Raw genomic sequence first — 14,520 nt, forward strand, 5'->3', positions numbered from 1 at the left:
TATATATATATATATATAGTAATAAAAATAGTTTCGCATCTTTTCTAATCGATAATCGTCGAATTTAAATTCAACAATACTGCCAATAAAACATTTTTGGAATTTTTAAAAAAAAACTTTCACATTTTCTGCAATTTGTATATATGCATAGAATCCATAATCAACTGTACACGTTTTATTTTCTGCACTGTATTTCTCTCACACCTCACCTAATTTAATTGGAAAATAATAAGCATGTAGTGTACGCTTATTTTTGTACACGTCTTCATCAGTTGATGCGCGTTTTATTACATGGAAATAGTCGCTGTTCTCGTTCAGCTTGTCGGAAGATGTTACTTTCCTTTAGAATGTATTAACAAGCAGCGACTATTAAGAGGAATTTATAAAGTACCCATCCCAAACAGTTGAGATATAAATATTCCATCCATAATAACTTTCGCGACGCATCGTTAATGTGTTTTTATTTTTTCTTCTTATAAACATTAAATAGTTATTCAATGCACAATTTACCTTAAAACGTATCCAGTCGACAAGTTTCCTGCTTTTTCCTATTCCATTATTTGCCTTCATTCGAATTGAATATACGCGATGAGAACTGTTCGTATTGCTACAACTTTCTAAGAAATTTAAATTTAAAAACAAAAATAAACATTTTCTTAGTAAAAACTGAGTGTGTCAATGTCGATGTAATAATCTTAATAAATATGCTAATCTCTACCAAATTATTATTAATACATAATTTTCTTAAATAAATATATAAAACTTTAATATTATATTACTTAATAGGTTATGTAGGTAATTCCGGAATTTTATTTTAAAGATTTTAATTGTTGGTTGTTTTTAGTAAATAATTATTTTATGCAATTCACAATCATATTACATTAGCCATTCTTTTAATATAATATTCTTCAATGTCTCGTCCTTCGCTCCAAGGAAAGATTCAGTTTAAAATGATTATTTTTTTATTCGCAGCATTATCAATGTTAAACTACATGACTGCATTGAAACTATTCTTAGAACGATTCATTATTTATTATCATCTTTCTTATTTATTGCATTTCTCTTGAATATATATATTCATAAATTGACATTTATTTTTTTTTTCTTTTATTATTCAACGAAGAAAGTAAAAATCTTTCATTTCATAAACAATTTTGCATAAATAATTTTGAATATCCCGTGTTTTCGCGTCTACATTTTTAAAACATAATTACAGTACAATCCTTTTCGATTGGTTATCGCAGTAGAAAACAACAGGAAAAAAAAAACTGATTAACAAACTACCACAATATTTTACAAGCAAACTTACATTTAAGAAAAGAAAAACAACATGTTAAAGAAAATTTTAATTTATAAATATATTTTAATGTGTTGTAGTTATTGAAAATTACTAAATAATCAACCGTTATAGATTTTTGGGTTTGATAAATTCCAAACGGGTCTTAAAAATAAGGTCGTAATTATTAAATAAACCAATAATGTAAAATAAAAACGTGTTGTTTCATTGACGATCTATATATTTTTTGTGTACATTGGAAAAGAAACCAACATGAGTTTCATATTTACTGGCGGCTGATTAACATTTCAAGTTTTTATAGCGTTTGGAAAATAAAGAAAATGTATTAGAGCACTAGATTTATAATTAATCTTGATATTTTTATAAAATGTTGTTAAGATACAAATCATTTATTTCATAAACAGCCTAACCTAAATAATATATTTATTTAAATCCAGGTTGGCAGACGACAATAGCCGAAAACAGATTATTTTTTATACATGTTTTTTAACACTGAAATTAAAATTATTAGGCTAATTATACAATGTAATTATTGTACCTAAAATGATTAAATTTATATTCAATATATAATTTATATATATTTAATTGAATTCTTAAACATAATATACGTAATAGGTAAGACCGAATTTAATAAACATTCCATCGGATATCGCTAATATTCAATGTTCGCATTTCTTAATTAACGCTGTAACTAAGAAATATCGTGTTCTGCTGAGTATAATCGATATAGTAATTAAAACGATAAGAATGCCGAAAAATCGAAGAACGAACCGATGATGGTGCGCGTAGAATTCGAAATACTCCGAAAACCGGTGCCGTCGTTTGTTGGAGAGTCGTCCTAATGAAATCTGAATGGATGTAAAATTCTTTTTACCACCATCCAGGTAACGTGGGATTGGGTTTCCACCTACCTGAATAGTTTTTCGGGGAGAAATGGGCTACTTTTATAAAGTGTTATTGTCTACTGTTTTCAGTTATTGGTAAACAGTATAACACGGTCACACGAGATTTCACTTCAACGCAAACAGAAAGCTTTCTACCAGATGATCGCAGTACAAGTTTTAAATAGTAGTGAATAACAAATTGAAGAGGAGCGTGCGGATTTACGTGAAGAGCGAAACTTTGTTTCTTTATATTTCAACTGTTAATTCAATATTGGATTCATGGTAAGTCTATTGTCCACTCATTTATTGAACCATTTATTCACGTCAATTTCACGTTAACGATGAGAAATCGAGAATAATTAATAATGTAGGATATCTTTTCTAAATCACATTTTATTAGAGATCTTTATTTAGTAGAACCACATTCAATCGATACTACTAATAGACATAGTCTATCATTGATTCCTTACTACACTTAATAAACATTTAAAGATATGGATATAATTAAAAATAATTTTACAAAATAAGCTAGGTAAGTTTTGCATAATGTGCATGTGCATTTGCAAGTCTGAGCAAATTATGTTATATCATTATTATGTGTTATTTTAATGCAATATTTAAAATCTTGGATTCTTTATATAAGTTATACCGTAGATATTCAAAATATCTACTATAAATATTAACTAATTAATATTTCTTAATTAATGAAAATAAATCTATATTTTATTTTAACGACATGGACCGATAAAGAATGTTGATAATAAGATATTTGCGGTTAAAAGCAAAGTATAAATTATTTAATGAATTCAAGAAAATAAGGAATTTGTAGTAACGTGTTGTGAATATAGATGTGTCATTTTAACACTTTTCTTTTTTCAGATAACAAGTTTACGGATTGGTCAAAGAAAGTGCGAGATGTTTAAAATTTGGGTAAGTCATTTAACAAATAGAAACGTTATTTAAATAACCGCACGCCTATCATCATCATTCAACAGTCGTACGGTATTTTGCACGAGACCTAGACGATTTTAATTCAATTTGCGATCGCTTGGACCCACCTGACACAAAAGACTATTGTCTGCGCGCGAAATGCAAATTGTACTTTCGCTGTAATTCCTTGAATGCTAATAGCAGAGCAGAGCTAATTCCGGCCCCCCGCACATGTCTTGTATTATTACGTCTGGCGACAAAGCTATTTTGGATTGAATGATGGCATGTGAATGATTGCTTTTGCCTATACGTTTTTTTTGTTACAAATGTGAGAAAACCACTTTCGACTACTTTCGCTCAAAATGACTAGGATGCACGGAATTACTAAACCAAAAAGAGGCGAGGAACATTATTGCCTGTATGAGAAATAAAAGTATAGGAATTACATTCTAATGCAATGCGGCTTTCGTCGGATGTACTAGTATTTCCCTTTTGTAATATACATTCTCCTACGAAATGTTTAATAACTTTATTATTATTTGTTTCAGGTGATTTGTGTTTTATTGTGCGAATTTGCACAGATACACTGTTTGGAATATGTTGATAATGGACAATACGATTCAGGAAATCCGGTGTCGCAGAAGCAGCTATGCACTCCTTGCAATCAAAACCCTTGGATACCAATCACGTCTTACCACAACAAAAATAAAGTCATAGCTTACGTTCATCCAAAGTTCTATGATCAACAGAACAAAGAATACGGAATGAAGAACTTGAGGCAGTATTTCCCTAAACTGGAGTATCCAAAACCGAACTTGTTGCCACCCAGTAGCCAAGTTCTTTACAGCAACAACAACAACAACAACTACCTTCTGCCCAGGCCAACCAATAACGTGAAGTTGAACAATCAGCAGCATTTCGTTAAGCAAGATTACTACGTCCCTCAGAGTTCGAATATTATTAACAATGTCCAATTAAATCAGCACATCGCTTTTCAACAACCGCAGCATCCTGATCTCGTCAAGTACAGAGCATTCATTAGTAAGGCACTTCCACCGCGCATCAATTACGGCCCGCCATTTAGGGCAACTCTGAACTACCAGAAAATGCAATTAACGAATTTGAACCAGCTTATGCCGCCACCGCAGGAAGTTAACTTCAATTATCAGCTTCCATTGAACATGGAACCTCCTAATATCATTCAAAATACCGTCTTTGATAATTCACCGCAGCCCACGCGTTTCTACAACGTTGAAACGAGCAGCGTGCAAACGAGGAACGTTGAAATAATTAAGAGCGTGCCAGTTATCGATTACCTTGCCACGGTGGAGCATCCAATCAACACAATTTACTCACCTATTTTGGACGTGGATGTTGCAAATAGCAGCAGCATCGCAGCGGACGACAATGAGGATGACGAACATTTCGCAGCTTCCAACGTTAACACCGCTTTCCAATCTAATGTAAATGACCTTAATGTAAATGAAGATAGGAAGCAGGAACCTCCGAAAAAGAAAGAGGAATTGCGAATTCCATTTTCCATACAGGACTTGTTAATGCATAAAGGCGCACTGATGGCGCCGAAAAAGTACGAAACCAATAGTCAAGCAGAGAACGACAAAAAAGTGATTATAACACCAAGGAAACCCAATAAAATACAAATCATCATTCCATATATCACAAATAACAGTAAACTTCAGAAATGGAAGGAAACAGAGAAGGATACAGTCGTTCTCAAAGAAGCGACAAATGTTGATCATTTGAAGCCATACGAAGATACCTTTACTACAGAGACAAGCGCGGATTTATTGAATACACCGACTATATACGATATACAAAATATCTCTCAGGAAAGTACAGAAACACCGGAAGTAAGGACATCGAAAGAAGAAGTTTTATATGAAATTAATACTGAAATAAATTCCATACAAAACGCATTCTTTGAATCACAGTATTTGAGTACACAAGTAACTCCTCGTTTGGCTCCACCTAACGCGGCATCTAAGGAAAATGTGTACGTAGTAACACCATTACCGATGGATACTTTCAATGCATCTTATTTAAATGTACCTAACGAGAATACATCCGTATCGGAAAAGCGCAATGTTTCGTTGATCTTGAGTGATTGGCCCCATCTAAGTAAGTAATTCTATTTGAATCATGTATTTGATTCTAATTGAATGCAATTGTATTTTATGAATTTGTTTTTTTTTTAGTAAACAATTTGGAGACGAGTAGAATTGAGCATACAACGAAACCTTCGTATTTTGGTGTACCAGCTCCAGTCTTCTTGAGCACCTATAAAAACAAAATAAAAACATTCTCCGGTCATTCGAAGGTAAGTAAGTAATTGTATACCTAATACACGTTCTTATTAATGAGTAAAATGTTTCAGGTCCTCAATACCACGCCAGTATTTTTCCATAACTGAAATGATTTTCGATTACGAACACAATCTATTTATTCTCACGAGGCAAAGTGGTGATAATCCAGTGCTCCATATATTTATTGAATTATTTTAATTCTGATTTAGATTTATAGTTATTTATGAATGTATATATATATCGATGTATTTTGTAAGTACAAAGTAGTCAAATGTTATGTAAGAAACAATTTTGAATAAAAGAAAATTAAATGATTTATTGATATTATTCCTATTGGTTTTTTCGTAAATTATGTTCAATTAAATTATTATTTAAATCTTCACTATCGTCATTAAGAATAACATTGCCAATTTAAAAGATATACAGCAAAAATGAAAATAAACATTTCTATCTAAATATTAATGACGCAAATAATATTACGTCAATGATTTTCTTTTTTTCAGAAATTAATTATCACCTATGTTACTATTATTGAGATAATAATTTTCTTTTTAATAAACATCCATTAGATATTTAACGCTTATGTAACAAGTTTCGTGCAATCTAGAATGTCAGGAACTAATAAAGGACTATAAAACAATAAAATCAGAAGGTTAAATAGATTTGATGACAATCAAAATTGCGTGTAATAAATGTTTTCAAAATAATTGTTTTGTTTACAATTGTACACATTTCAACTAAGATAACGTATACAAATATAAATCTTTTTTTTTACTTCATTATCAAATTTAAAATAATTTGCACAATATGACGTGATTCTCTTTAATTTACGTACATTTGTGTTATTATTTCCGTATGCGTCACTCTACTCGTATCAAATTTAAATAAATAAACAACTTGAGTACATATTTGTAATAAACGTAAATATTTTATTAAAAATAAAATGTATATTAAATCTAATTAGTAGACTCGTCATTAGCTACTTCTAATTGTATCAATGGTCTGGATCCAAATGCGGCTTCAACTAGAAGTTTAAAAAATATATAATTTAATATAATATTAATAACAGACAACCAACTGCTTCGTTACCTTGTTCAATTGAAGTCAGATTCAATACTTTAAAGTTATTCATCTTATTATCGCCGCCAGCGGCAATAACAAAAGGCGAATCAGGGCACAGTTCCAAACAATGTACACCCTCCAATTTCAAATTTCTTTCCTCGATCAATGCAGGTTGATTTTCCTGTTTGAAATCCCACACTTTAAACATACCATCAGTAGATGCCGTTACCAATAAACCCGGGCATTGACCACTGATAGACATTCCAGTTACTTCTTTTTCGTGGGCCTTCATTGACCACATGGGACCTAATGATGCAAATATCATTCATATTTTCGTTCGTTTTTAACATTAACAAGTTATACCATTTCTGCAGTCAATACATTGCACTGAACCATTGCTTGTACCAACAAAGAACATGTACGGTTCCAAAGGATTCCAACAAATCCTTTCAGCTTCTCCATCAATTGTCCAAGATAAGTGTGATTCTAGATTCCTGCAGTCGAAAACTCTGACAGTGTTATCACATCCACCTAGAATAAAATACAAACATTATTCAAGGACTATTGTCTTTAATAAAATATACCAGCTAACAGCGTGTATGCTTCTAATTTATGCCATTTAATGCACTGGACTTTTTCCTGGAAAACTTCTATTTTTGAACTTGGTTTTCCTTCATCAATATCCCACAATAGAATAGTTTGGTCTACTGAAGCACTAGCTAACACATGATGATAAGATGGGTTCCAAGACAAATCAAGGACTGCATCTGTGTGACCAATATGTTCTCTCCCTTTCTTTCTGCTTGCTTTTTGACCCAGATGGTAAGCTGGTTCAAGGCAATTCACAACATCCACATCCCATATATCAATAACTGGAGACATGGATCCGATGGCACAGTAATTGCCCTTATTATTTCCAGGCTCATAATCTAACCATTCAATGCACAGTGGAAATGAGGGCAAGAATAAATCATGATGACAGTACAGGGACCCTTCATTTTCATTATAGACTGAAATACAAATTGACGTTAATAGAAATTAATGAAATATAACTTGTATATCTTACCATATACTTCTAATATACTAGCATCTCCCTCCACTTTTCCAACTAAAATTAAGTTATCAGCTGGTTGAATAATATCATCTGCATTATCAGAATCATCATCAGTCAGATTTTCTTCTAAATTAGGTACTTCCATTATATTCTGTATTCCTAATTGTTCTAATCCATATGTTTCTAAATAAAACCACAATCATTTTACCTATTGCATTACAAAATATATTTTTTTTGTCTTACCATCATCATCTTCATCATAATTCTCCAAATCAAACTCATTTTCTACATTCATGGAACTGCTGCCTTCAGCAGATCCTTCTGCATTTTCTGTAGTTCTGCAATAAAATCAGTTAATAAATGCTTCATTGAATGCAACATAAAAAAGAGATATAACTTACTTCAATTTGCTTTTTGCATCTTTTATAACTTGTATTAGTTCTTCTTTGGTCAATTGTACTTTCTCTGGATTTGCTTTTGCGACACCTTTTTTCACCCATTTTAGGCAAGGTATGAAATTTATGCTGTTAGGCTCGGACAACTCGTTCTCTTCCAAATCCATAATATAAGTAATTATTTATTATACACGTGTATTAAGAGAGGTTAAAAATTAACTGATGTTAACTGACAGTCGAAAATTCCGTTCAAAACAAGTCTAACATAAACTGTAAATATCAGGATTACCAATAGTAACAGTTGGCTATAGCAGTGGGGTACAGTGGGGTATAGATAGTTATTATATTTCACAGATGTTTTTTATTTATATTATTTTCAACAAAAATAATATTGAAAAGTGTGCATTATCTAAACAATTTTTGATTCTTTCATTGTAACTGGATTTCTACACAATGAATAACATTAAAGGGAACAGTACTTCTTCCAAGTACATGAAGAAATTACATAAAATTAAACAATTAATAAGAGAATATGTACATGTATGTATACTTAGATATATTTCACGAATTCAACATTTAATAATTTTTAATGTTACAGGAAAATGCATCTCTCTGTGATGAAATTAATGAAGTGCAGGAGACTATTATTATACGAAGTGAAGAGCGGAAGTATTTATTAAAGAAACTATGTTTATATGAACCACAAGTGGAAGTGGAGGTTGAAACATTATCTAAATCTTTGTACAATTCAACAGCTGGTAGTCCTGTGGATGGCAACAAGAAAACCAAAAAGAAATTTAACATGAATGGTAAAGGTAAGCAAGACGTTTACTTGATTATTGATTTTATTATGTTGTGTCTTGCAGTAATATCTAATTAATGTTAATTTAATGTTGCAGAGAGCAGAAAATTTCCAATTGCAACGAAATCACGAAAATCAAATTATAAACAAAGGAAAAAAATGGTGCAGCCGATTCCACTTGATTCAAATGGTCGACCGATATTCCCTATTGAATTAGGTTCCCTGACAATTCATTCGTTAGGAGAAATAGTCGCGGACAGAAAGGAATTTCACTGTGAAGATGCAATTTATCCGGTGGGATATGTGTCCACAAAAATTTATGGCAGCTTACAAGATCCGACAATAAAATGTATTTACACTTGTAAAATATCGGATTTAAATGGATTGCCAAGATTTGAAATCGCCTCCGACGATAACAGTGAACCTATAGTAGGCGGTACACCGGATGTTTGCCACTCCATGCTTTTGCAGAAGATTAATGATATACTCTCGTTAAATGTAGTAACTACAAGGCCCAGAGGCCACGATTTTTTTGGACTAACACACCCAATAGTTTTGAACTTGATTCAGTGTTCACCAGGTTCAAGAAAATGTGCACACTACAAGTGGAGCAAGTTCGAAGTATCAAAAAACAGTGAGCAATTTGTAGAAGACAATGATACGAGTTTAAGCTTTAAAATGCTGCAAAGAAGTATAGATTATTGTAAATATAAAATGGGACCTGCATGAATCTTTTTAAAATAATTTATTGATTCCAAACATTAGCCGAAACATTAACCTTTCTCTTAATTACTTACAAAATAAAATACTTCTACACATTCTAAACAGATTTATTTACAATTTTGTTTTATTTTCTACATTACTTGTATATTCCATTTCCTATATTTTTTTGTTTTTTTTTCTTTTTTTTTTACCTCAATGTTTAAAATTGGATGCACATATGAAAAGTGTTGTTGAAACAATTACGAAATTATATGTACATAAATATATATTATATACATAAAAATAAATCAATCAATGACTCTAAAATATCTTTCTGCTATTTATTCTGTAGATCTTCATCCTCGCTCGTGTTCTCCTCTGATTCATTTACTTGGTCTATGCAATTTGTGTCTTCATTCTCTTCAACTTCTGCTGGTACAGCACATCTAGCAGATAACTCTTCGAAGGTTTTGCCGTGCATAAGGCCAACAATGACAACAGTCATGTTATCGCATCCCAGTCCAGCCATCTGGCAATCTGGAGCCAAACATTTCATCATCAGATTTTCGCATATATCTTCTGGCTCGACCCCAGCGGCCAAGTTTTCCCGTACAAAAGCAACAACCTCTTCGTTCTTCATTACATCCCAAATACCATCGCAAGCTAACACAATGAATTCCCAATTTTCATTAATTTTATGGACTTCGACGTCAGGAAAAGCTGAAATTAGAAAGAAAAAAGCAAAACAAACCAATTAACCACATATTATAATTGTTGAACCATTAAAATAATAATAATAACTATTTTATGCTTTAAAAATGAATATAAATAAATTAAAAATATAGATGACTCATTAAACACACTCACTTCCTGTGAGCAAATGTTCAAATAACAATAATCTAATTGCTTAATGATAAACTTCTGACTAACAAATTATGTAAATACCTGTTACTATTTGATCTTCTGGTTTTTTCTTTTCATTCCTCTTAAAGGTAAAATCTCCTAATGCCCTTGATAATGCAAGATTTCCATTAACCCTATTATATTCTACCCATCCACCAGCAGCAGTAATTCGGTTATATTCTTTTTCATTTGTTGGCTTGTGGTCAAATGAAAGTGGTTGCACTTTTCCATTAACACTGGCAATTGCTCTGGAATCTCCGACATTTGCACAGAACACAGTATTATCCTTAATAATCATGGTAACTGCTGTGCTTCCAGCCTGTTCATTTTTCAGAGACTCTTCGATCAACATAATATCATCGATTTCCAAAAATGCCATTTCCATTGCCTTTACCACATCACCATCTTTGTATTCACACCTCTTTGTAATGAGCTTATGCAGATTTTTACCAGCATATTCAGCAATCTTTGCTCCCCCATGACCATCGTACACAGCAAAGAATGCTGTGCCTGGGTCATCAGGTAAAGAGAGAATATGGGTATGTGAATCTTCCATATTTATTCTCCATCCCTGCATGCAACTCGAACCTACCCGATACTCAGAATTTTGACAACATGCAGTGTCTTTCGCAGTCTCTGGCTCAGAAAGTGTTTGTCCCATTTTGGCTGTGCTGAAACGTTACAAGCAAACATTAGTCGTTTTTGTGTGATAAATGAAAAAAAAACCTTCGTTTTATGTATATAGTACGTAAATGGCTAGGTTTATTTGGCATAAAATACATTGCTGCGATAACTAGAATTTTTTGAAAACAAATAACACGAGAAGCAAATATACTTACCAATAGAATTTCGGTACCAAAAAGTTTAGCAAATTGAGGAACCGTGCATTTTATTCAAAACAGTAAGAAATAACTTTGTATAAAACGAAAAATTATGTATTTTTGCTTTTACTTTTAGTTACTTACTGTTAGCGAATGGCAACATAAAGGTAATAAAGTTTCCAGGAAACAAACATTCACCAGGTTCGCCAACGTAAGTAAAATTTATTTTATTTATCATTTTTATTGTGTTTGTTTATTGAAAAAAAAAATAAAATAATAAAATAAACATAAACATCTTATTTGTAAATGAAAGTATTTCATTGAATGATGCTTAATACGAATTGAGTAATTTTTAGCCCATGTCAGTAATTCAGGAATTAATCATAGGCTCGACAGAATAGTTGAATCAAGGCTATCCATTGTTTAGTCTGCTATGATTGTTTTCTGTTTTGTGTAGTAAATTTGGTTGCCAGGTTTTTAAATATTTTATAGTTGATACTTTATGTATTCTTATTTTAAAATTAACAATAATAAAGTGGAAACGAATCGACAGTGTATTGGTGAATCCAAATCATAAATCAATAACTTGCATATATTCAATAAATAATGAACCTCTGCAAGTGTTAACGAACGCAGCTAGAAGTAAATTTGGAGATCTAACCTATAAGGATACAATAATAATCTACACGTGTTTTTAAATTTGAAAATATGGAGAACGGTAATATCACAAATTTTCTTTAATTTACAATTATTCTAATAATTTAAATTTGCAGAAAAATCGGTTGTTGCATTGGAACCAAACATGGATATTGAGAATGAAGATTCTGATGGATGGGATGAAATGGAAATAAGTGGTGAACAAACAACTTGCTTATTCTGCACATCTCAGTTTTTGACTATAGCTGTGGCTATGGACCATTGTCGGGTGGAACATAATTTTGATTTGCTGTATCTGAAAAGCAAGTATAACATGGATTGTTATTCGTATATCAAAATGATCAATTACATTAGGAAATGTAAACCTACCGCTGATAGTTTATTGCAGTCTCAAACTGCATTATGGTCCAGTGATGACTATTTGAAATCTGGTGATATGGAATCTTGGTTAATGTATGGTATGTTTAATTATGTATAGGTTTTATGTATTCATTTTACTCTAAGCAGATATAGAAAATCATTGTAGCATTGCTTTTAAAAAGTATTTAATTGTGAATATGTGAGAATTATTTTTGTTAGTTGCTTCTTTAATGTTTTACTAGATTGTTTATATTTACAAAGACATTCTTCAAAAGTAATTAATTAATTTTAGCATGATTTATTTGTTGATTCTTTAAATCTGACATTTGGAACTGATGTAATTTATTACATTCCAATCTGCATTTATTAGATGACAAGGTCAATGACATTTTTTTTTGCAATTTAAATAAGGGGATATGATTTTGCAATAATTTAAAATGCCATGAATAAAATCTGTACCAGACTTTCCTTCCAGATTTTGATGATCTTGGAAGTACACCATCTACACCGCATTATGCAATCGATGGAAAAACTCCTATTAGTAACATCACGTATTCCGATTTGCAGCGACAAATTCAAGACTTGACGATACAGGTAAATATGCATGGACCAAGGACCCCGGATTGATACAAGTAATATAAACTCACTTCACCGTGTGTGAATGGAAAAACAGTTCCTGGTGTTAATGGTCATTCTAGATCGGTGGCAATCGAAATCAAGCATATCAACCATAATCCCGACTATATCAAAATCTCGGCTATATCGAAAATTTCAACAATAACATTTTTAAATTATGCCAGAGCGGATATAGTCGGGATTATGGTTGTCTGGATTTTGATACAGTCGGGATTATGGTTGTCGGGATTTCGATATAGACCCATTTCATATATTCCAAAATTTTAGTTGAGGCAAAAGGATTCGATGCTGCAGAATGCCAAGGACGATATTGACACAATGAAAACTGTTACTAGAAATATAGTGGAAGCTGGAGATTCGGAAATCGTATTGCCTTCCAGCGTCGGAGATGTGCCAGTTTCTTTGGACAGTGAATATTTTAATTCGTATTCTCATTACGGCATACACCACGAAATGCTAAGCGTAAGATATATTTATTCACAAATAAAATTTATTTTTTTACTGAATGTTTGTAGGACACCGTTCGTACCGAGAGTTACAGAGATGCTATTTTGAAGAATGTTAATTCCTTCAAAGACAAAACGGTTCTGGACGTTGGTTGTGGTACAAGCATCTTATCGATGTTTGCCGCTAAGGCTGAGGCGAAAAAGGTAATTGGAATTGACATGTCGGAGGTTTTGTTCAAGGCTATGGACATAATTAGAGAAAACAAACTGGACGACAAAATCACGTTGCTTCACGGTAGATTAGAAAATGTCGAGCTTCCTGAAAATAAAGTCGACATTATCATATCGGAATGGATGGGTTACTTCCTGCTGTTTGAGGGAATGCTGGATACGGTCATATACGCTCGTGATAATCATCTAAAACCTGGAGGACTTATATTGCCCAATAGGTGTAACATCAATTTGGTTGCTTGCTCAGATTTAGGTAAATTGCATCAGATGGATGTTATTAAATTAATAATGATATATTTAAATATTTGCAGAAAGATACAATGGTCTGATCAATTTTTGGGACGACGTTTACGGATTCAACATGTCATGTATGAAGTCGGATATAATTAGCGAGGCTAATATTGAAACTGTGCCAATGGATAATGTTGTGTCCGAGCCGAGCGTTCTAACAGAAATCGATTTGCAAACGTGCAACACGAACACGCCGAATTTTTCAGCTAATTTCAAATTGAAGATAACGAAAACATCGACGATAACTTCTCTTGCCGGATACTTCGATACATTTTTTGAGCTAGAAAATCCCGTCTCTTTCTCCACAGGCCCGCATTGTAAGAGCACCCATTGGAAACAAACTGTATTTTATTTAAAAACCCCGATCGAGGTCAAAGAAGGTAAATCTTATTTACAACAAAAAAAAAAAATACATACATATCTAATTAAGCTAATTATATTATACGATGTTGTATAAAATGCAAATTTCCTATGTTACAGGTGAGATATTAGAAGGAACACTTGTAAGTTTCAGAAACGTCAAGAACGTCAGAGGTTTAACAATCACTATCGAGATTAATGGTAACAAATATAAATATAGTTTAGATTGATTTTATACAAAATAAAAAAATATTATTATAATAGACATGAACAAACAACACTTATTCCATAACAATACATTTTCCAAAACTGAATTGTAATCATTTAACTTAAATAAAACGTGCTATGTACTAAGAATGATGTAT

At 32.0% G+C, this 14,520-nt stretch overlaps 5 protein-coding genes across 5 annotated transcripts; 3 read left to right on the plus strand and 2 right to left on the minus strand.

The window, feature by feature from the left end:
* The first annotated feature begins 3,096 nt into the window (after positions 1–3,096).
* Positions 3,097–5,581, plus strand: LOC108564666. The gene is made up of 4 exons (XM_017923754.1): positions 3,097–3,111; positions 3,660–5,250; positions 5,328–5,449; positions 5,507–5,581. The coding sequence occupies exons 1-4, from the start codon at positions 3,097–3,099 to the stop codon at positions 5,540–5,542; spliced, it is 1,764 nt and encodes a 587-aa protein (XP_017779243.1). The 3' UTR covers positions 5,543–5,581.
* A 780-nt stretch (positions 5,582–6,361) lies between these two features.
* LOC108564671 (periodic tryptophan protein 1 homolog) lies at positions 6,362–8,205 on the minus strand. The gene is made up of 7 exons (XM_017923759.1): positions 7,953–8,205; positions 7,795–7,889; positions 7,564–7,734; positions 7,082–7,507; positions 6,861–7,028; positions 6,525–6,803; positions 6,362–6,459 (listed from the first exon to the last, which is right to left on the minus strand). Exons 1-7 carry the CDS (start codon positions 8,111–8,113, stop codon positions 6,392–6,394), a joined length of 1,368 nt encoding a protein of 455 aa, XP_017779248.1. The 5' UTR covers positions 8,114–8,205; the 3' UTR covers positions 6,362–6,391.
* A 75-nt stretch (positions 8,206–8,280) lies between these two features.
* On the plus strand, positions 8,281–9,577 carry LOC108564673 (transforming growth factor beta regulator 1). Its single transcript, XM_017923761.1, has 3 exons — positions 8,281–8,486; positions 8,545–8,761; positions 8,846–9,577. Exons 1-3 carry the CDS (start codon positions 8,400–8,402, stop codon positions 9,475–9,477), a joined length of 936 nt encoding a protein of 311 aa, XP_017779250.1. The 5' UTR covers positions 8,281–8,399; the 3' UTR covers positions 9,478–9,577.
* Positions 9,479–11,348, minus strand: LOC108564672 (probable protein phosphatase 2C T23F11.1). Its single transcript, XM_017923760.1, has 3 exons — positions 11,193–11,348; positions 10,396–11,024; positions 9,479–10,170 (listed from the first exon to the last, which is right to left on the minus strand). The coding sequence occupies exons 2-3, from the start codon at positions 11,012–11,014 to the stop codon at positions 9,788–9,790; spliced, it is 1,002 nt and encodes a 333-aa protein (XP_017779249.1). The 5' UTR covers positions 11,015–11,024; positions 11,193–11,348; the 3' UTR covers positions 9,479–9,787.
* Positions 11,349–11,539: 191 nt separating this feature from the next.
* Positions 11,540–14,464, plus strand: LOC108564676 (protein arginine N-methyltransferase 1). Its single transcript, XM_017923763.1, has 7 exons — positions 11,540–11,892; positions 11,948–12,289; positions 12,667–12,785; positions 13,095–13,289; positions 13,343–13,757; positions 13,816–14,175; positions 14,276–14,464. The coding sequence occupies exons 1-7, from the start codon at positions 11,883–11,885 to the stop codon at positions 14,383–14,385; spliced, it is 1,551 nt and encodes a 516-aa protein (XP_017779252.1). The 5' UTR covers positions 11,540–11,882; the 3' UTR covers positions 14,386–14,464.
* Positions 14,465–14,520: the final 56 nt, after the last annotated feature.

Source organism: Nicrophorus vespilloides, unplaced genomic scaffold (assembly GCF_001412225.1).
Source record: "Nicrophorus vespilloides isolate i.1.1-1 unplaced genomic scaffold, Nicve_v1.0, whole genome shotgun sequence".
Lineage (NCBI taxonomy): Eukaryota > Metazoa > Arthropoda > Insecta > Coleoptera > Silphidae > Nicrophorus > Nicrophorus vespilloides.

Bases quoted from the DNA above. Each gene is read 5' to 3' on its own strand.
- LOC108564666 (XM_017923754.1), top strand. The intron at 5,251-5,327 runs GTAAGTAATTCT...TTTTTTTTTTAG, and splicing joins GAGTGATTGGCCCCATCTAA to TAAACAATTTGGAGACGAGT. The intron at 5,450-5,506 runs GTAAGTAAGTAA...AAAATGTTTCAG, and splicing joins CATTCTCCGGTCATTCGAAG to GTCCTCAATACCACGCCAGT.
- LOC108564672 (XM_017923760.1), bottom strand. From the start codon at position 11,014: ATGGGACAAACACTTTCTGAGCCAGAGACTGCGAAAGACACTGCATGT. The intron at 10,171-10,395 runs GTATTTACATAA...TTCTAATTTCAG, and splicing joins AGAAGATCAAATAGTAACAG to CTTTTCCTGACGTCGAAGTC.
- LOC108564671 (XM_017923759.1), bottom strand. From the start codon at position 8,113: ATGGATTTGGAAGAGAACGAGTTGTCCGAGCCTAACAGCATAAATTTC. The intron at 7,735-7,794 runs GTAAGACAAAAA...GGTTTTATTTAG, and splicing joins TTATGATGAAGATGATGATG to AAACATATGGATTAGAACAA. The intron at 6,460-6,524 runs GTAACGAAGCAG...TTAAACTTCTAG, and splicing joins TCTGACTTCAATTGAACAAG to TTGAAGCCGCATTTGGATCC.
- LOC108564676 (XM_017923763.1), top strand. The intron at 12,786-13,094 runs GTAAATATGCAT...CCAAAATTTTAG, and splicing joins TTCAAGACTTGACGATACAG to TTGAGGCAAAAGGATTCGAT. The intron at 14,176-14,275 runs GTAAATCTTATT...CCTATGTTACAG, and splicing joins CCCGATCGAGGTCAAAGAAG to GTGAGATATTAGAAGGAACA.
- LOC108564673 (XM_017923761.1), top strand. From the start codon at position 8,400: ATGAATAACATTAAAGGGAACAGTACTTCTTCCAAGTACATGAAGAAA. The intron at 8,487-8,544 runs GTATGTATACTT...TTAATGTTACAG, and splicing joins TAATAAGAGAATATGTACAT to GAAAATGCATCTCTCTGTGA. The intron at 8,762-8,845 runs GTAAGCAAGACG...TTAATGTTGCAG, and splicing joins ATTTAACATGAATGGTAAAG to AGAGCAGAAAATTTCCAATT.